Genomic DNA, 21,301 nt, shown 5'->3' on the forward strand with positions numbered 1-21,301 from the left:
CTGGAAGGTTGTGTCTTTGCTTTCAAGCTGTGGTTCATCCAGCCATACAACTCCAGATGCAGTTACATTCATAATGGCTAATAAACCAGCAGCTTCTCACATCATACTCTTCTAATTCTCCACCAGTGATCCAGTTCCTCATAAACGATTAAAGTCGGTGCCAAACAACCAAAGAGGTGACTGAATCGTGATCATGGAAATCTGGTCCTTGCAGAAATACAGTCTGTGGTTGCTCTTAAAGGAATTTAAAAACTTCACTCTGTAAAGTGCATTAACTCACGCCCTTAAAATTAACCCTGCTTATTTCCACCATGTTTTTTTCGATCATGTTACAAATTTTCTGCGTTATCTCCTCTGCCTTTCTGTCACCCTAGACTTTGTAGCAATTTTTTAATGAGAAGTTGACTCAGCCCCACCATTCACTAACTTTTCAGCTCGTCTGAAGTTGGTGAGAAACTTAAGGAGCTTGTCGAGTGTTTAAGTGGTTCTGCTTAAAGAGCATTTTGCATTCCAGATTGGACTCTGTTTGGGCCGTTTGTCTTTTCAGTATGGCCCCGCCATCTTTATTTCTACATCAACAGCTCAATGGGCAGCGGCACCCTCTGCTCGATAGAGGTCAAACTACGAGACTATGAACGTCTATTCAGATGTTGTTTAATGTTTCGTTTGGTACTCATTTTAATCTAATAAACTTTATTGAATAATTGCCAACCAATTTTCATGATTTTTGTGGTATTTGAAGCAGAAGTTGAAATATAATATTTAAACAGTAGCAACATCTGTTGTTGGCTGTTTCTGGTCATCTTCATCCTGTGCTGAGGTTTTGTTTTGTGAATTGTCAGATTAGCTGATTTATTAAAATTGTCTAATATTAACACAAGGTGGAGTGCCAAACAGCTCAGAGTTGCGCAGTGTGCTGCGGCTTGGTAAGCAGTTATTGTGTGAACAGGCAACCACAGGAGGAGGAGCTACTGCAGTCTGATGAAGATGAAGGTAAGCTCCCAGTCAGACCAGTTCAGGAACTAGAAGAGGAGCAAACGGTTCTGTGTTTCTAGTTGCATTCTGTTGGTTTGGATTAAGAAGGATGAAGTAGATTTTTATGATTTTTTTTTTTTGGACAGTTTTTCTGGAGGTTTTCTGGACGCCAAGCTGAGTTTGGGGTAATTAGAAGTCAGAAGAGCGGCGAGCCGACGTTCTGACCCGCCAGAGGTCCGGTCTGCTGCTCCTGCTGTGGAGCGGAGCTGGGGGAATGCCAGGACATTCCGAGTGTCACTCTCTCTACAGCCGGCCCACTTCTCTCTTTTTTAGTTGTTTCCTTTAAAGAAAAAACCGTCCTTCTGCTCCTCTCTGACTCATTTTCTCCCTTTAGTTCGTCCTCAGTGGGCAGAGGAGTTTGTGTCCCTGTAGGACTGAGTGTAGTTGATAGGTGTTTTAAAATGGACTCTGGGGAAAGTAGGTGTCAGCATTTGTTTTTTGTTTTTTTTATGGAAACAGCAGCAGCTTCGCGAAATCTGATATTCCTTTTTCATTTTCCCCCCTCTTCTTCTTCTTCTTCTCTCCTTCCTGTCCTGGTCTCCAGTGCACCCCATGTGGCATGGGCCCCTGGAGGTGCCAGGAGGGGATCATCAGTCTCCCATCGACATCGCAGTGAAAAAAGCCGTCTTCGACTCGGAGCTGAAGCCGCTGGAGTCCAGCTACGACCCGCAGACCTGCCAGCAGATCTGGAACAACGGTTACTCCTTTCTGGTCGAGTATGACGACACTACTGACAAGAACAGTGAGTAACATTTTAAACTTTTAATGAAAACTCCTTCAGAAATGACCCCAAAGAAACCTGTTTTATACAAAGTGGATCTGTTGTTTATTCAGCCTCTTTCTCTTACAGTTCCTTGCATAATGTCCCTTTAAATCTTGAGAAATCTCAGCAGGGTGAATGCATGTTTTGATCTACATAAGAGGATTATCTCCGCCCCCGTCCCCTCTTAAAGAACCCCCTCCATATATGTCTGAAAGGCCAGAAATCTGTTGAAACGCCACGTGCCGCTGCTGACCTTCATGTGACTCATGTGTTTATGTTGAGCTCAGTCTCACTTATAATTGCTACCTTTTCTGTTGTAACTACCAGGCTTTTCCCAACATGCAATAACGCCAAATATATGAGGCTGATTTCAGAAGAATTGAAAATGTTCAAATGAGATGTAAGAAAGTGTTCCTTTTTTAGCAACATTAACAGTAGAGGAGGAATTTGAAATTGTTTCTAATGTTTAACTTTCTGTGATAAGTTTATGACCGCGGTAAAAAGTAATGACTTTAAAAGGGATTGGAGTCTCTGCCTTTAGGTTTCCTGGAAGGTTCATGGTCACTGTTTTGCCTGGACCAACCTGTTCCTCAATGGCCTTTATGGGAAATGAATCAGCATTTTCCACAAAAGGCTGAATCACACCAAGAAGCAACACTTCTATGTTTCCACTTTGTTGCAGCTTTTCATGCCGGGCAGTAAAACAATAGACACTCGATCAATATCTGTAGAAAAAAAGTCTGAGAATTTTGATAATTCCACTGAGATCCAATCCTGAACCGCACAGCATTCTGGGGGATGTAGGAAAAGGAAATGCTTTAGCTGTTCATTCTTTCAGGTCTCACCAAGAAAAGCTGATACCTGAGTGAAGTCGACTCTCCACCTTCTTTAAATCTAATAAAATTGGTGTCAAATGTTTGTGCTGCGTTTTATTCTTAAAGATTTTAATAAATGTTTCTATAAAAAGTCAACCAGCCCCCTCACCATCTCTAAATCAAAGAAAAGTGGTGTCAGTCAAGTCTCCTATGTTTGTACTGCAAAATCTTTTCTTTGTGCTTTTGTTTTGATGATATTAATGAAAGTTTAAAGGTCAACCAGCTCCTCCCTCCTTCTCCATTTTACCCAAATCTAGCAAAATTGGTGGCAATGTTTGTGCTGGTTTGTGCAGCAAGGATTTTTTGTTTTTTCCACCATCATTTTAAAGATGTTAATAAAAATATCTGATTACCTGCTGCACAAACATAACACCGTTGACTGACACCAAATTTGTTCAATTTTGGAAATGTAAATGGGGCGAGCGGTTTTTGTTAAAATCACATTTGTTTGTTTATAATCATAGCGGCACAAACATTTGACACCAATTTTGTTAGATTTGAAGAAGGTGGGGGACCAACTTCACTCGGGTAAGGTTGATGACGTCGACTAACTCATCACTCTTTGGTTGCCTAGCAACAGCCTGTTGAGTAGCATGCAGCAGTTTCATGTTGCCCCCAACATAATCTGGCAGGTGTGTGGAAGCTGCCCTGCTAGAGAAAAACGCGGCTAGCTAGCAAACTTTCTAGTATCCATTATGATTGTGGGAAATGAGGGAATTTATCACGAGAAATGTAGGCAGTCTGTATCCTTCACTATGAAATCTCATCCGTCCATGAACGGAACGCACACAATGAGGATGTGGGAGGAGTTTAAAGTTGTTGCAATCACTTTGTTCAGGAATGAGACTGCTTCTTTTATTCCAGACAACGTACAAAGAAGTCATTGTTTTCAAGTGGACAACAAATCCCTGATCTCAGGGAAACCTGAGAGTAGAGCTGAACAAGTGTGAGCAAGGAGGCCGACAAACCTGACCCAGTTCTCCCAGTTCTGTTAGAACAAATGGGCCAAAATCCCAGAACACTAACTGTGAGAAGCTTATGGAAGGAAATCCAAAATATTTGATTCTGGTCATAAAGTTTAAAGCCAATTCTACCAAATATTAAAGGAAATGTTGGGAAATGTTCAAATTGAAAGAAAGTAAATAAAATCTGTTATTATCCCAGAATACGAGTTTGGTAGTTTTGACGAACCTAAAATGGGAAGGGTTCAGCCCAATTTAATATCAGAGACTGACAGAAAACCTGATTTTCTTTTTTCCCCATGACTCTAGTTGTTTAAATGCAGCATGACAAGTTTTAATAACTAAACAAATCACCAGCAGTGTTGGGACAGGTGCTTGAAATCCTTTCAATTGGGTGTTTCCAAGGTCTGGAAAGTGCTTGATTTCTGTATAAAGTCCTTAACAGCTATTCAAATGGCACAGTTTTGTAATAAAATGCAATCTAACATTTGAAGCACAATATGGAACATGTAAACAGACATTTAAAGATGATAAAAAGATATAAACACATTTTTCTTCTCACTGAAGTTAAATCAGATCAAACTTCTCATTTTAGATCAGTTAGAATTACTAAAATAATTTCTATTTGTAAATATCAGAAAACTTGGCGAGAACAATTTTTAGAGATTTTTCTTTTTCAGACCAGTCAGGTTTAAGAGACATTTCAAAACATAGAACAATATTTTACATCCTGTAGAAGGTAGAATACTATTACAAGTTATTATTAATGATGGTAATAAGTGATATTATATAATTGTGAATTGAAGCTGTCTCTTTTAGTTTCATTTGTATTGTTTTTATCTCCAATGTTTGAAAACATACCTTGGAAATGTTTAAATTGTACTGTGAGAAAAGTGCACAAACCCTGCAGTTAGAAACTGTAATTAAGAAACTTAATTTAAACTTTTCAGTGAAAACTCACCATTATCCTGATATTTCCTGAATGTTTCTTGTGCAGCACTAAAGGGAGGCCCCCTACAGGACAAATACAGGCTGTGTCAGTTCCACTTCCACTGGGGTGAGAGCAACGACTGGGGCTCAGAGCACACTGTGGACCGAAGGCTGTTTCCTGCAGAGGTACTGTGTCAGCACTGAAACGTTCTCCACCAACACAACATAAGGAGCAGAGAAGTTCATCTGTTTTCAGCAGAATGTGGCAAAAGTTTCATTAATATACAAACACAACATTAGAATTTCATCCTTAATAGGTTTCTAATATCATGGTTTGAATATTGTTTGATAAAAGTCTAAACAAATGACCAGTCAATCGTGATTAATTGCATGTGTCCATTGTTAAATTATGATCAATAGCATATTAACAGCATGTAACAAAGTCTCTACTCATGCAAACATGAGTTCAACTGCAGGGTGACACTTAAAATATCAGACGAGCAAAAAAGACATGATTTTTTAAAACGTTTTGGACTGAATTTGTCATATTTTGCTTATATTGAAACTGTAGCTCTTGGGAAAAAAATAGTTACAAAAATTGTTGAGGTCACTTTTTGTTATAAACACAGGAAAAACACATTATAGACATGAAAAACATAAATTTTCTTTTGGTTGTGAAACATACTGCAATCAGAAAATATACCAAAAACATCCGAATTAATCCTTTACTAGCAGCTACTCTGGCTTTAATGAATGCCTGAATTTGTTAGGACTCCTGAAGTAAAAACATTTTTTTCTTTAATCAGGTTCCAGTCATGGTTTTACTTTAAGACTGGAAAAAGGCAGTCCGATCTAAACAGAGCCTGGCTTTATTTAGCTCTGCTGCTTCTCTTACATGAGCTCGGAAAAAATGTTTAATTTGCATTAAATAAACATTTGTGTCCCCCCCCCGACCGCCCCAAGTTTGGTTTCACTGCCCAGATCCATATCCCTAGACTCCAACATTTATTTGTTTTTATGTTGTTCCATTTCATGTAATAATATGTTCCAGTGACTGTGCATGTTGTCCTTTGACCTCTGGTGCCCACAGCACAGTTTGGGTTTGTGTGAAAACGTGCAGGGTGTCAGGTTTCAGTTTACAGAAACTCATTGTGGTGTGTGTGTGTTTTCAGCTCCACTTGGTCCACTGGAACTCTGACAGGTACACTCTGTTCGAGGAGGCGGTGATGGAGGAAAATGGACTAGCCGTTATTGGAATTTTTCTGAAGGTAAACACACACACTCAGCACCTTTGGTCATGAATCTGCTGCTTTCTGTTGAGCTGTTTATGGCGAGATGAACTGTGACTTTAATCCAGATTAATGTCTAATCCCAATGCAGGTGGGAAAGAGACATGAGGGGCTGCAGAAACTGGTTGACGCTCTGCCTGCTATCAGACACAAGGTCAGTCACACGTTGGAAAATGTGTCCAAGCTTCGTGTTTGGACGCATCAGATCACCAAACCTTCCGGCTAAAATCTGTTTTTGAAGTGGCGCCCTCTGCTGGCGTTACATCCCAGCTACACTGAAGCATTTTTAAGGTCTTCTTTCTGTCTCTGTCTGTCTGCAGGACAGCGTGGTGGAGTTCACCCGCTTTGATCCAGCTAGTCTGTTTCCCTCCAACATCGATGACTACTGGACGTACCACGGCTCTCTGACCACGCCCCCTCTCACAGAGTCCGTCACCTGGATCGTTATGAAGCAGCATATTGAAGTCAGCCATGACCAGGTATGTGACTGACTCACACTTGACGATTATTTTAAAACAGAATGCTGATTCTTGTCTCTTTACCAGAGATTGTTGTGCTGCATGTTTGGAAAATTTGCTAGATCCTTTTACTAGTGGTATAAACATGTTTAGTCTCCTCTGCTGAAGGAATATAATGAAGCCGTTCATTTTCACCAGATATTTGGGGAAGTTTTTATAGACTGTTTAGATCAGGGGTCCCCAAACTTTTTCCTGTGAGGGCCACATAACTTTTCCCTTCTCTGTTTGGGGGCCGGAGTCAGTTTGTTACAGAAAAAGTGTGACGACTGCAGGAGTGCCTAAATGTAAAAATGTATTGTCTTCCAGAAAGCACAATCAAATAACATTCTCTGTGTTCTTCACAGAACAAAAGTCAGGAAATAAATATTAACACTATTAATGAAATAAATAATAACCAAATAACCCTCTCTGGGTTCTTCACAGAAAAAAATCCAGGAAGGATTATAGTCCGTATTTTCCGAACTATGAGCCACACCGGACTATAATCCACAACCCCAAAGTTTTTTAGTTTTTTTTTTAACCAGTAAACATACACATATAAGCCGCAGATATCTCTGCCGCTCCAGGTTTTCCACAACGATGCAGCAGAGGGGGGCGGACACCCAACGTTTGAGTCATAACAGGTCAATTGAATATCACATTTATTACGGTTGAAAAAGAAAAGTTGCCAAGATTAGATTTAACTGAACTGATTACGGTAGTTTCCGAACGGTAACTGTAACAGTAAAAGTGCTGATCCTTCGTGTTGCTACTAGCATGTGCTAAATAAAAATGGGCGCCTCCTTCTTCTTCTTTAGATTTCACCGCAGCTTGCATCCATTATTGTTGCACTACTGCCATCTACTGGATCCTAATATCTATACCTCGAATTCTCATAATGATCCCAGTATTATTAAAAAAAAAGAAAAAGAAAAATCTTTTTCCCCTCAATACTATTTAACTGATCAACAACATTCTCAAATTTAAATTCCCTATTAAAACCTAATTCCGTTTTAATGGGAGCTTTCTTCTTTTATTTCCAATTTTAATATAAGCGGCTTATAGTCCGGAAAATACGATATATGAAAAAAAATCTGAATGCTCTCTGGTATTGTTCAGGGGGCCGTACCAAATCGGGCCGGATGCGGCCCGCAGGCCGTAGTTTGGGGACCCCTGGTTTAGATACTTCAGGGTCACTCAGTAGGGAATCAAAGCTCCTCTACTGCCCCCAAGTGGCCAAATATAGTCAGTGCAGTCAGTTTTAACTAAACAGAAGGAAGAAAAGCTCTCTGGTTTTCAGAACTCGGTTTCAGTGCATCAACTTGGAATTTTAACCCATAAAAATGCCACAACAGTAAAACCAACTATCTCATGCTTTAGAGCTCATGTTCAACTGAAACTGAAAAAAAAAAAGATTTTAGAATTTGACTCAACTGGAAGCAACTGACCCCATCAAACTCTAATTCACAGACTTTGTAGTTTTTTTAAATGCTGTTTATATCTTTTCACACACTGCTTGAGTGGAGCTATGTCAGATGTGTTTGTTTGAAGTTTATTATGCTTGCAACTAACGATTATTGTAGTTATTGATTATTCAGATGAAAAAAGTCTCATTCTCAAGATTTTTATGCTTTATTATACAATATTAAAAATGCATGAAAACATGGAACTAAGGAATTATTAGTTTGTTTTCTTACTTCTTCTAATAAACTATAGAGGTAATAAACTGAGACTGACAAAATCAATATCTTGGTCAAAAATGTAAAAACAAAACGCAACAAACCTTCTTTCAAATGGTTCAGAAAGTGTAATTAAGAATTCTTAATATATTGCTAAATAAATAATAAAGCAATCTGTCATTCAGAACACATTGTCACCGAGACCCCATCTAGAATTTTTATCAATACCAGGACCAATACTGATATCATCGGATTGTAAAATCTGAACATTTTTATCAGTGCTTCATGCCTTTCCTTCCAGCTGGCAGTCTTCCGGAGCCTCCTGTTCACCTCTGCTGAGGAGGAAGTCCAGAAGAGCATGGTGAACAACTTCCGGGTGCAGCAGCCTCTGCGGGGTCGCGCCGTACGCTCCTCCTTCACTCCCTTCCTGCGGGAGGCGCCGTAGAGGTGACGAGCAGAGCGGCCTACGCTGCTGGACTCGATAACAACACAACACTGCTCGTCGAAGCAGAACCAGTGTTTATATGATTGGTTTCCTCTGGGGAGCTTCATCCAATACAATCACTTCCTGTTTTATTTTAATGAACAGTTTTTACAGAGGATGGAAGAAAACTTGTATTTTTACTCACAGTTTGGTTTGACTGTTTCAGACCAGTTATCAATAAGGGAATATGGGTAGCTGAGGGGGATTTTATTTGATTTGAATGATTATATTATCATAAATCATATTTATTCTACATTTTGGAGTTCAGTCATACTGAGCTTCAGGTTCAGTAAAAACCCCAACAAGTCAGATTTCTATCTAATTCCTGTTTACAGCAAAATTCTCCTTTAAATTTTCATAAAAATTCCCCAAAAATCACACATCGTTTTTCAGTCAGTCTTCTCAGGCTGCTGTTTGTTTTACTGAATGTTTTATTCATCTGTTACGAAGAGATTCCTCTGAATACGTCTGACATTCAGAGCCATGTTTCACTCATTTTTTTAACTTTCAAACTGAGTTTTTTTTTTTTTACTCAGCCTTTGTTACTGAGACGCACAAACATGCAATGTTCTAGCAGCACACTCGTAGTGACACGGAGTGTGGGAATGAAAGTAAAAGATTCAATGAACCCTAGTGCCTTTAAATGTTCCGATTTCTCTTTTGTGTTGGTTTAATTCTCGCCTGATTTCTTTTCTTTTACTTTACAGAATTAAAAGAAATGGTGTCGGTGGAGACTTTCAGTCAATCTTGTCAGGATTGAATCAGGTTGATCTCTTCAGTCTGCTTTAATCAGACTGATTCAGTTAGATAAAACTAACCAGATTGCACCTGTTAAAGCTGAGAAAATGCAGTCTTCTAAGCTACTGTTGTGCCTTTGTGGCTCTCACCCAGGGTGATATAGCCTAAGGGCGGCACAAAAACTGAATCGGTTCTTCTCAATGTGCATAATGTAGGAAAATATTGCTGTACACTTACTGATAAACACTTCCTGTTCCTGAACAGGTGGTTGTTGAAAATGAGAACTTGTTCTCAACCAACTTACCTGGTGAAATAAAACAACTAAATAAGTAAAATTATGTTTAAGTTGCGGGGCTGCACAGTGGCGCAGTTGGTAGAGCTTTTGCCTTGCAGCAAGAAGGTTCTGGGTTCAATTCCCGGCCTGGGGTCCCTCTGCATGGAGCTTGCATGCTCTCCCTGTGCGTGCGTGGGTTTTCTCCGGGTACTCCGGTTTCCTCCCACAGTCCAAAAACATGACTGTCAGGTTAATTGGCCTCTCCAAATTGTCCCTAGGTGTGAGTGTGTGTGTGCATGGTTGTGTGTCCTGTGTGTCTCTGTGTTGCCCTGCGACAGACTGGCGATCTGTCCAGGGTGACCCCGCCTCTCGCCCAAAACGTTGGCTGGAGATGGGCACCAGCACCCCCCCGACCCCACCGAGGGAAAAAAGGGTGCAAGAAAATGGATGGATGGATGGATGTTTAAGTTGCTTCATAATCATTTTCTTTTTCTTAATGGACTCTAGATTACATCAAATTACATCAATTCCCAAATACTTAGACTGGTGGAACTGTGTGAGTGACATAAATGCACTAAAATCAGAGTATAAAATAAATAATAATGTAAATACATATAGACTGGGTGAACCCAGGGTGCCATTCACTGCAAGCTGATTTATTTTAAATCAAAGTAAAAGAGCACAAAAAGTGCCTACTGTGAGCGTCATTTCAGCAGATATTAAACTTGTTTGTTCTTCTACACCCAGTGCATTTTGCAACAGATTCTACTGAGAAGGATTTTGCAGTCTGCTGAGTTTTAAGCAATATTCAGTTATCTGAGGAAGTTCAGCCTCCTTCCTGCTTTGCGTCACGCCCGTCTGTTGCCGTTACGCCCGCCTGTGCTGCTCTGCCACAAAGATTAACTTGAAGCTCGAGGTGAAGAGACGCATCACGTTTGTCCTCGGCGCGTGAATTTTTTTTATTTCTGATTTACGGTCCAGTTGAGGCGAGAGGCCACCGTCCCTGTAATCCCTCTTTCACAATGCAGCTATCCAAACTCGCAGCCGTGACCCCGGAGGTCATGAACTCCCTGCGCCGGAGCAGACGGAGCGGGACGCTGCGCGATGAATTGCACCGAGTGATGGCGACTTGTTCTGAAAGCTTCAGAATAGTTGGATAAACACCACAGGGGCCACAGCAGGCGCGAAACATTGCTGCTTGGTTTGGGTTTTCTTTGGGTGTCAAACACATTTTCAGTTTTGGGCCACATAAATGTTCTTAAAGGGCCAGTTGTGTCAGAATGTATGAAGTCAAACTGTTAAAATATTAATAAAAGGCTGTGTCTGTGCATTCTGTAAGTAATGATTAAAATACACTGGCTTACAAAAGTATTCACACCATTGACCTACGACCAAGAACATTGGAATTTAATGTGAAAGACCAACACAAAGTGGTAGACAATTATGAAATGGAAAGAAAATCTTTTATATTGATCAGTCCCGCCAGGATTTTGCGATTGTTTTTCAGATTCCAGATTTTGTGGTGCAAATTTAGAAATATTTACAAGAAATTTTGCAAACTTGAGGTCAGATGTGACTTTTTGTTACTCGTCATATTGATCACAAACTGTAGCTTCACATCAAGTAAGACTGAGGCGGCAAACAAGTTATTAGTTGTTTTTATATTTCATTGTCCAAATTTTTTATGTTCTTGACTTGTGGTCAGGGAGCCAATCAAAATCATTTTGAGGGCCACAAAGGGCCCCAGGCCACACTTTGGACACCCCTAACTTAAACCTTATGGTTTTTCACTATTTTTGCAGAAAATTTGTAAGAAAATCACAATTATTCTTTAGAATTTTTTGATTTTGCAATCGTGAAAAACTGTAGGGACTGATTTATGCAGGCTGGAGCCTGGAGGGCCACATAAAAAGCTACAGTGGGCTGGATTTGGCCCCTGGGCCTTGAGTTTGACACAGGTGGCGTAAAACATTAAATATGGGCGGTAACAGAACGAAGGGACCCAGAGCTGCTTTTATGCTCCCACTGTGCATTAAGTTACTTTTCTGCCTTTTTTTTTTATTGCAATGTTGTTACCTTAAAATACTTTAATGCCTTTTTCTGTCTGTAGAAATTTGTTTACTTCACAATATCTTCATTACTGTAATTTATGAAGATATTTTAAATATGTCCCTGATTTTTGATCTGAGGTATAACTGAATGTGCAGCATCACCTGCAGCTCAGAGGGATGTTTAAGCAGCTGTATGTTCTTTTTACTGTAACTGTAAGCAGTGCATATTCTCGCTGCTTATTTGTCCAGTGTTCAGCCTACATTCCTGCCCCCTCCCCCTCCGGTGTCACGCTGGGCTACTCCCAGCATGCTTTGCTCCTCCTGCGTGGCTTCGTTAAGATTGCCATCCAGCTGAGGGTGATTCCAGCTCCTCAAGAAGAGGGGGAAACTGTAAACCACTGATGTACATTTTGATTTTGAAAGAAACTGGATTGTAATGTTGAACAATAAACTAATATATCAAGATGTTTGAGATCAATTCTGTCATTTTCTTTGCTACTAACTTTGGTTAAAATGTCAGTTTTTATATGTAAACACTAGCCACATGCTAACAGTCAAACACGGTGGTGGTGTAGTGATAATCTGGGGTTGCTTTACTGCGTCAGGATTAGTTTTTATGACTGATAAAACCATGAGTTTAGGAGACTTTAACAGTCAGTTCTGACCCAAAACCTCTTGGTTCCTTCTAGAAAACTGAGGATAGATTTCATTTTTCAACATCGCTTTGAATCCAAATCAACAAAATCGTGGTTTCACCAGATGAAGTGTTTGTTACTGCTTTTATTTTTCCTTTAGTGGATTTGTTTGCTATCAAGTTTGATTTTTAGAACTAACACGTGATCAACAACCGGATGTTAATACGAGTAGAAAACATGAAGGAAGTGGTAAGAAGGCATGTTTTTAATGACTTAACGAGCATATTTGTGTGTGATTTTTAAATGCGTTTTTTATTTAATAGAAAAACCGTAATCGTATTTTCCAACACTAACAGAATATTGACAAAGTTTTGCGCACATTTCTAAAGGAAACAGTTACTGTGAAGCTTTTCCACCTGGTGGTTGTTGAATTCAAACTTACTCTGTTTCCAGCTGAGCCAAATCCTCCCATAAACCCGATCCGGATCGTTTTCCAAAGTAAAAACCGCTTCCAGCTGCCTCAGTCTGACTCGGTCCTGTGCTTTGAAGCACTGCTGGCTCTATGAGGGGATGTTCAGCACAAACAAGCCGCCCAGGCACCTCCGGGTGGGTTGGGTGTGACCCACATCTCCAGCCACAGAGCAGGCGATTGAAGCCGACCGTCAGTGGGGTGTTTGTTGTGTTTGGCTGCGGGAGACTGAAAGCTCAGGTTCTGCTCAGACGCTCCGGTACCGGGTTTCCCCTGATTGTATGGATGAGGACAAACGATTGTTTCCAACAAAATCATGGCTGAAATTATTGATTCGCCTCACAATCACAGGTGGGCAGAGTAGCCAAAAATTGTACTCCAGTAAGAATAGTGATACTTCAACATAGTTTTACTCAAGTTAAAGTAAAAGGTAGCCACCCAAGAAATGCTCAAGTAAGAGCAAAAGAAAAAAAAAGAAGTATTCGGTGTAAACAGCAATTCAAGGAGTAACTGATTAAATAATAAGTCATTTAATATTTAAAAATCACATAATCAAAAAGACCAAAATATAAATCTAAGTGGAAACTTTGGTATTTTAAGGACCAACATGGCAATAATATATATAAATAAAAAAATTAAATCAGGCTAAATAATTTTTTTCAAATGGTTTCTTTCAATAAAAAACATATTAAACTTTAACAAAAACTGAAGGTATGGTGGATTTTTGGTTAAAACATGTTTGAATTCATTCAGTGGGTGGAGAATCCAGAAGAGTAGCGGTACTTCAAAATAAAATTACTCAGGTAAAAGTAAAAGGTAAAGCATAGTAAAAATACTCCTGAAAGTAAATTTTTTCAAAAAAAGTTACTCAAGTAAATGTAATTGAAAAATTACTACCTAACCGCTCTCAATCCACTTGAAATTTGATATACCTGAAGCTTTATTGTTATTATTGTTCATTCAATTTTGAAAAGAAAACCCTAGCTTATTGATGAAAAGTTTTGGTGTTTTTATTTGGACATATTGAAATTGGTTTATTTTTCAATACTTCAGTGGAAACACTTTTTCGCATCACATGAGTCACTTGATCAGATGTTGCCTCTGGCTACTTAGAAGACGACAGAAAGTAGTTGGAGGATCATGGTGCAGAATGTTTTTTATGCAAACAAACTTATTCATGTGTGATTTTAATTATGCTTCTTATTTAATGGAAACACTGCAATTGCGAAGTAGTTTTCTCGACATTAGTGGAATATTGACAAAGTTTTGCACACGCTTGTAATGGAAACACAGCAATTCTGCAAAGCAGAGTGGATTAAAATTCTTCCAGAATAATGAAAAAGACATTTGATTGGCTGTTGGTGCTAAGAGTGGAAAAAACAGTTATTAGCTTTAAGCGGCAATTAATGCTTCACAGAAATCTAAATATGCCTTTATATTCATCTTTGTGACAAAAGACGAAGAAATCTGTTGGAGAGAAAATATTTTTTCATGGCTCTGTATCAATAAGTTACATGTATATTTTATGATTTTACGTTTGGTTTGCACCATAGAGACTCTGTCCAGCTGCCATCATCAATGAAGAGAGATGAAAAGCAGAAAACAATCCAGATTCTGCTCAGTGTAAACAGGAACATGAACGGAGAAAGTGTTCCTCTGAACTCCAGGCCAGCTGCTCTTCCTCCTCGTCTTGCTCCTGCTTCTGCAGCAGCTCCTCTGATCCGATTGTTTGGTGTTTCAGAGATTTGAGACAAAAGCTTTTCCTTCGTGGGATTCCTGTTTGGATTTGAATGCAGCCTTAACTGGTTTGTTGGGGATGAAATGCTCAAGTCTCATTCTGATGCTCCTGTGTCAGGAAAGTTGATTTTCTGTGTTGATTTGGTCAAATGTTTTACCTCATTATCTTTCTGAAAGACATAATAATCATTGTTTTAAATATTTTTTCTCACAGAAAAAGGAGTTTTCATCCAAAACCTGTGTAAGGAGGGATGCAGGCCCACAGCATCATAGGTCCACCAGCTCAGAGCATGAAGTGCTTCCCCACATTTCATGCTTTGCTTAACACCAAACACGCCTGGAGTGTTTGTTTCATAATAGCTCAAAACTCACAGTTTCATTTAAATATCAAGAAGAGTTGAAGAAACAGCGGGAAGAAAATAAATTTTTCTCCTAAATAACCAGTGGAGATTCAATTCAGTTCAGAAATACTATATTGATCCTCAAAGGAAATTCAATTTTGAACTCATAATATATATTTTTTGTTGTAGATACTGATGGATGTGTGGAGGAAGGCTCTCTTGTAGCAGTCTGTACAACAACGATATGTATAATAACCTGACTGAAGATAGTGTGTTGTCTAACAGTCCAATGGAGAGCGTGCTTACAGCTGTCTGTATGATTAGATGGTGTATAATTTCTTTTTTATAGTAAAATATTAATAAATAAATGGCTGAGAAAACTTTGAGTCAGTTTTCTCCCAGCCAGAAGTTGGAAAATGAAGCTTAATGTGACTGAAAGGCCCATTTCTGTTTCCACCACAAAAAACATAACCTGCAGCAGAGACTGTGCCACCATAAACTTTCTCTAAACTCTGTCATTTCCTTTAAAACGTTCTGGAAAAAGTTGTTCTACTTTCATCCATACCTGCAACAAAACATTTAAATCTGGTTTCAGGACAAATCAATATTTGCCTTTATTCAGACAGAACAGTTGTTTACACCATGGCTCCATGTTTTTGATTATGCAACAGTTTTTAGTATTTGCTGCTGTTTCAGTGACACCACAGTTATGTAAATTAAAGCAGGAAACCATGGGGAGGCTTCCTTCCTGCCAGATGGTATTTTGAGTATTTTAAAAATGAAAACACGTCCTGCAGATCTTTGCAACTTGATTTAGTAGATGACTAATCTGAATAAAGATGTCCTGTTCAGGTTCAGGCAGAGAAGAAATAAAAATGCTCACCATCCAGATTTAAAGCCAAAGCTGCCAGATGCCTCCACAGTGACTCTGCACAGAGAGCTTTCTTGGAAAGATGTTGTCATGCAAAGTTTTAATCTTTAAAGCACAGACTTGTTGGAGTTTTGTGAGGATTGTCACATGAGGATTCAGAGGATTGAAGCAACATGGAAGAAATATCGAGACCACGGGGTAAAGCAGTCGGAGCTCTCCGTTGGCTGCAGACAGATAATTTCCTTTCAGACGAGGTCAAAATGTTCAACATTTATTGGACTTGTACTTTTCTGAATACCTGCAGGTCAGACATCAGAATTCCACCTTAATCCATGTCTGCAGTTCAATCCCGACTTGTCTGTCTGTCTGGGTGCAGCAGTTCCCCCAGGCCCGAAACATTCTTCTGTCCCTGTTGGACTGGACAGTAGCTGTGTTTCCATTCACCATATAAATGCTCAATTTGACATTTTGAAAATACATTTGCATAATGGATAAACTCCTATTTTTAAATAAAAGGCTTTGGTGCTAGGATGAGGTGAAATTTTTTGTTGACTATCAAAATTGGTTTATTTCACAAAACTGCAATGGAAACACTTTTTTGCATCACATGATCAACGACCGTATGTTACTACTGGTAGAAACGAAGAAGAAAAAGACAGGAAGTAGTTGGAAGATGATAGTGCTGCATGATTTTAATGACTCATCATAGAAAAAAACTTATGCACACATGATTTTAATTGTGTTTCTCATTTAATGGCAATTGTGAAACTTTTTTTTTCCAACATTAGTGCAATATTGGCAAAGTTTTGCGCTCATTGGTAACAGAAACAGTTTATAACATCCTGCTGAAGGCCTCAGATATGAAATGATTCAACACAGGAATAAAATGGACCACTGAGTAAAATTTAATCCACAGGAGGATCTCCTCAGTATTTGGGGAGTTTAATGAGCATGACCGCCAGCGAACAGCTAACTCCCTCTCTATAACTGCCTATTTCAATAGTTCAAACATCAAATATATCTAAATATATAAGTGTCTGAACTATTGACACCAAATAGTTCAGACACCAAAGAAAGACACCATGTTTCTTTGGTTTCTTTAGTTTATGAACCAAAGAAACACCAAATAGTGGTGCCTATTTGCACTACAAACAGTGTCTTAGCTCCATTTCCAGAAAGTAGACATTGGAAGACAACCTTGGCACTTTCTCCAGTGCTAAGACTGGAAACAGTCTTAGTTATACTGCAGAATTTTGCATCCTTGGTTTCCCTTATTTCTGCTCTTGGGGGTTCAGCCAATTAGTGCCAAGCTACTACTACTCCAGCTAAAAATAATCCTTGTAGATTTTGTTGAGGGTAAGACTCGGCATGTTTATGGATCTCTGTAGCCGTTGAAAGGATAACTGTTTAAGTGTTAACCCCTCAGAGATGGGAGTTGGTTGGGATGGGGTTAGCACTTCGGACAATAAAAGAATACCTCCACTGGGTTGTGTTTAGACTATCGGGGTCTTCCACAGATGGAAGAAATTACTTGGAGTTCTTTAGATCTACAATTTATTAAACTGAAAATTTTAAAAATTAAGTATCTATAAAGCATGATGAGGTTTGGTCATTCTGTGAGCTTTTTTGGACTAGAGACAGTAAAACTATCAAGAAAATGATTAAATCTGTTAGTTATTTGTTTTATAGTCAAACTTGCTTCTAAGATCATCCACCATCTCTACTTCAGCAGCATCTGATGCTGCAGAGGGAAGGCGACCTGAGTTACCGATCCAACAACACAAAAAAATGAGTGGAGAGGAAAAGATGGGGTGTTTCTGACCTACTGACCTACAGCTCAATGAAAACATCTCAAGACAAAGAAATCTGATTCTTTAAAAACACAGATCCTTCCGAGTGCTTCGATCTGGGGTCTAGCAGTGGGGCATCAGGGTAAAAATTAGATGAGAGGGTGTGAAACATGGCAGAAATTTTTTAACATGAATAATTAAACATATCGCACCCAGATTTTAGCAAGGAAAGCCATCTTTGGTATTCCAGGTTAATTTTAGTTGCATACTCATACGTACTCTGTACAGCCAGGTGTCACTGGAAGCAGTGAGTGAACAAACTAATTCCCACTAAGTGGCAGAAGCTGCTGCCACCCGTTCTGTTGGCGAGTTTCCTGGTGCATTTATGAATGAGGGTAAAATACCACAGAGTTATTCGTTGATTGTAAAATTCTTCTCACGGGATCGGACTGACGCAACGTGATGCTGTATGAAGATTCCAGCTCCTCATCTGACTGCCCACTTCAAAGGAGTGAAAGGATTTTTCTGTCCAATGTTGCGGATCTGAGGGGGAGTGTAAACAAAGAACAGTGGGCTGTTGGTGTGGGAGAGGTCTTGTCCTGCCAAATGTTTCCATATTCTCCTGCTGGGAATCTGCATGTAGGCCGCAGAAAAATTACACAAACATCCAGTCACATGTACTCCCTGTCCCACCGAACAATCGATGGTTCGGAGGGTTTCCTTGCAGGGTGTCTAAAGCTTTGGAGTCGGTTGAAGCAAGTCTGTGAACTACAATAGCTCTAAACAATAACAGTTGTGTTGCAGCTTCTCTTTACACACAAGCAATCCTCAACAAGAACTACAGGAGATTAGAAAAGTCTGAACTTTTTCTAGGTTTTACGCTACAGACTTAATCCTAATTGTTTTAAATTAATATCTCAAAATGTTATACACAGATACCCTATAATGAGAATGTAGAAAATATATTTTGCAGATTTAATAAAAATAGAAAACCAAGAATCGGACACATGAATTGTGCAAGTATTCCCAGCTTTGGTTAATACTTTGTTGATCAACCTTTGGCTCAATTACAGCCTCAAATCTTTTTGAATATGATGCCTCCAGCTTAACTTGGGTGATGGTGATGATGGTGGTAGGAGTTCGCCCCGCAGTGGGTGGGTCATCATCGTCGGCTCAATTCCCACCCCGTCTTCCTTTGTTGTTGTGTCCTTGTGTCCTCACCTGCCTAGCCTGCTGGTGTTGGTCAGAAGGATCGATGGCACAATATGGCAGCCTTGCTTCTGTCAGACTGCCCAGGGCAGCTGTGACTACTATCCAGTAGCTTCATCCGTGTATGAATGTGTGTGAATGGAAACGACTGATTTTATTGTAAAGTGTCTGTGAAGGTCTTGAAAAGTGCCATACAACTCAGACTTCATTTCTCCCCAGTCTTTAGGCAAAGACGCCCAAACTTCTCGAGCGCCATCAGGTTGCCTGGGAGACGGACATTTTCAGATCTCTCCGGAGACGTTCAGTTGGTCTTTCACAGAATGGTTCTGAAGCCTTTGAGATCCTGGTCAGGTGTGTTGGATCGTTGTTGCTGAGAAGTGAGCTGATGTCCTGGTCCAAGGTGAAGTTGCTCTGGATCAGATTTTCATCCAGTATGTCTCTGTACATTGCTGCATCCATCCTGAGTAGTCTACCAGTTCCTGTTGCTGCAAATATCCCCATAGCTCAGGTTCTTCCAAACATGATGCATTCACTCCAAAGAGTTCAGTCTTTGTCTCATCAAACAAGAGAATCTTGTTTCTCTTGGTAAATGGGGAATCATGCTTCGTTTTATTAAGGAATGCCTTTGGTGTGGTCACTGTACTATCCAGGCCTGATTGGTGGGTTACTGCAGAGATGGCTGACCTTGTGGAAGGTTCTCCTCTCTCCACAGAGGAATGATGGAGCTCTGACAAAGTGACCATCAGGTTCACGGTCTCCTCCTGGACTAAAGCCCTTCTTTCCCGGTCAGTTAGACTTTCAGTTTAGCTATTCCCAGACTTCTTCCATTGATCAATGATGGAGGTCATGGAGTTCACTAGAACTCTCAGAGCAACAGAAATAATTCTGGATCCTTCCCCAGATTAATGCCTGAATACAATCTTTTCTCTGAGATCTGCAGATAATTTCTTTGATTTCATGTTACCACTTTCGGCTATTTATCTTTAATACAAAATGTGACATCTGGGTTTATTCAAGTACATCAAAACCACGAACATGAGGTTCTCTCTTGCTGAGTGATGCGCGCTCTCAGTCTGCTCACATTCCTGCCCATAACAGCGAGGAACGGACTAGCAATGGAGACACACCCAACTTGACTAAAGCCAAACCAGACATTAACCAGCAAGAGGGAGACTTAACAATGGAGACTTTACTGTAATTGATGGAACCATGAATTCTGCTCTACCAGAAAATCCTGAAGCAGGATCGGTTTGTAGCCTCAAACTCTTTTAGGTGATGCAGCAGAACAATGGTCCAAAGCACATCAGTAAGTACGTTTGACTCAGGTGTGTTGAAGCAGGGACACATCCAAATGTTTCCCTTGATGACTGGAGTTTGACATCTTACCACACTGAGTTGCTGGTAATTCCTTCCAGCATCTGCTTTCCAAGTCAGAGGCTGAGAGGAATGCAGAGCCGCCGCCCAAAACACTGCATTTCTGATGCAGATTAGTGGTAAATTATGGGTTTATTTATTGTTGTTTAATCTGTATAATTTATCAAAATAAAGTGATTGATTGATTGATTGAACCTTAATAGATCACAGATGTGACTCACATTCGGGGTTTGGCTATCCAGAGTTACCGTAAAAAGAAGACATGCTGTATTTCCTCATTTCTACTACAATTAGAAACCCTCAGCCTGCATTTCATTGGAAGCAGCACCAGTCTAACCGGTTCAGACGAACATGCCTGGAAATGTAATCTGATGCAGTTTTTGTGATCGTTTCTCACTCCTACACCACTAGAGTTTTATGATTAAACCACTGAAGTGATGGTACTGGGAATAAACTTTTATTTTTTATTACACATTTGAATTTTGGAGACTTGTTAAAGTTACTCTTGATCTTTAATTCTTTGTTATGTCTTTGTGGAGTGTTTCAGTCATTTTGTTGGTAGCACCATTGCTATGCATCAAGAAAATCCTGGGTTTGAATTCTAGTTTGGTCTTTCTGTTGGTATGTTCTCCTGTTTCATGCATGGGTTCTCTCTGGGTACTCCCACAATCTAAAAACAAGACTGTGAGGATAACTACCCCCCTACAAAAATGAAAGGATGACCAGATGGATAAAAATAATTAAGATTGCAGCTGATGATTACTTTAGTAATCAATTATTCTGACAACTAATCATAAAAAACATATTTTGCTGATTTTGCATCTAAGCCTACATGAAAAATATTACCATAAGTATTAGAAATACATTAAACAATGTAAATGCACTGAGTTGCGCAATGCACAATTTTTTACTTTTGGATCTCAGAAATTTCCATGTCTTTTCTAGAAAATTGTTGACATTAATCTCATAATAGTGAGATTAAAAAAATGTTTATAGCTAATTTTTACCTTTAGAGCTCAAAAAATGTTATTTTTTTTCTAATTAATCTCAAAATTCTGAGCTTTTTCTCCCAAATTTGCAACTTTGAAACTCAAAACTTTCCACGGTTTTTCTTTACTTTTTTTTATTTTTTAGATTAATCTCAAATTTTCTGTTTTTGTCGCAAACCATCGTGTTTTTGTGCAAGAGAAATTCTTGAAATTGATCCATAAAAAACTGACGGACGGTGAGGAAATGGGAGTACTGTTCACCCTCTACCGCTAGAGGGCGGAAAAGGACACGTTGTATTCGTCGGGGGC

The 21,301-nt window shown here is 39.5% G+C and overlaps 1 protein-coding gene across 2 annotated transcripts in view; it reads left to right on the forward strand.

The window, feature by feature from the left end:
• Nucleotides 1-12,042, forward strand: part of ca5a (carbonic anhydrase Va) — a 14,035-nt gene extending 1,993 nt beyond the window's left edge. The window contains exons 1-7 of one of the 2 annotated variants that reach the window (XM_008412485.3): nucleotides 1,029-1,452; nucleotides 1,580-1,777; nucleotides 4,633-4,751; nucleotides 5,738-5,833; nucleotides 5,946-6,008; nucleotides 6,175-6,333; nucleotides 8,332-12,042. In XM_008412485.3, coding sequence (XP_008410707.1) covers nucleotides 1,437-1,452; nucleotides 1,580-1,777; nucleotides 4,633-4,751; nucleotides 5,738-5,833; nucleotides 5,946-6,008; nucleotides 6,175-6,333; nucleotides 8,332-8,475 — 795 coding nt within the window. In that variant the 5' untranslated portion in view covers nucleotides 1,029-1,436 and the 3' untranslated portion in view covers nucleotides 8,476-12,042. Of the gene's footprint in view, nucleotides 1-1,028; nucleotides 1,453-1,579; nucleotides 1,778-4,632; nucleotides 4,752-5,737; nucleotides 5,834-5,945; nucleotides 6,009-6,174; nucleotides 6,334-8,331 lie in introns of those variants that run through there. The other variant, XM_008412483.3, reaches the window with a different exon arrangement.
• The last annotated feature ends 9,259 nt before the right edge of the window (nucleotides 12,043-21,301 follow it).

Source organism: Poecilia reticulata, chromosome 6 (genome assembly GCF_904066995.2).
Source record: "Poecilia reticulata chromosome 6, P_reticulata-male-v2, whole genome shotgun sequence".
Taxonomy (NCBI): domain Eukaryota; kingdom Metazoa; phylum Chordata; class Actinopteri; order Cyprinodontiformes; family Poeciliidae; genus Poecilia; species Poecilia reticulata.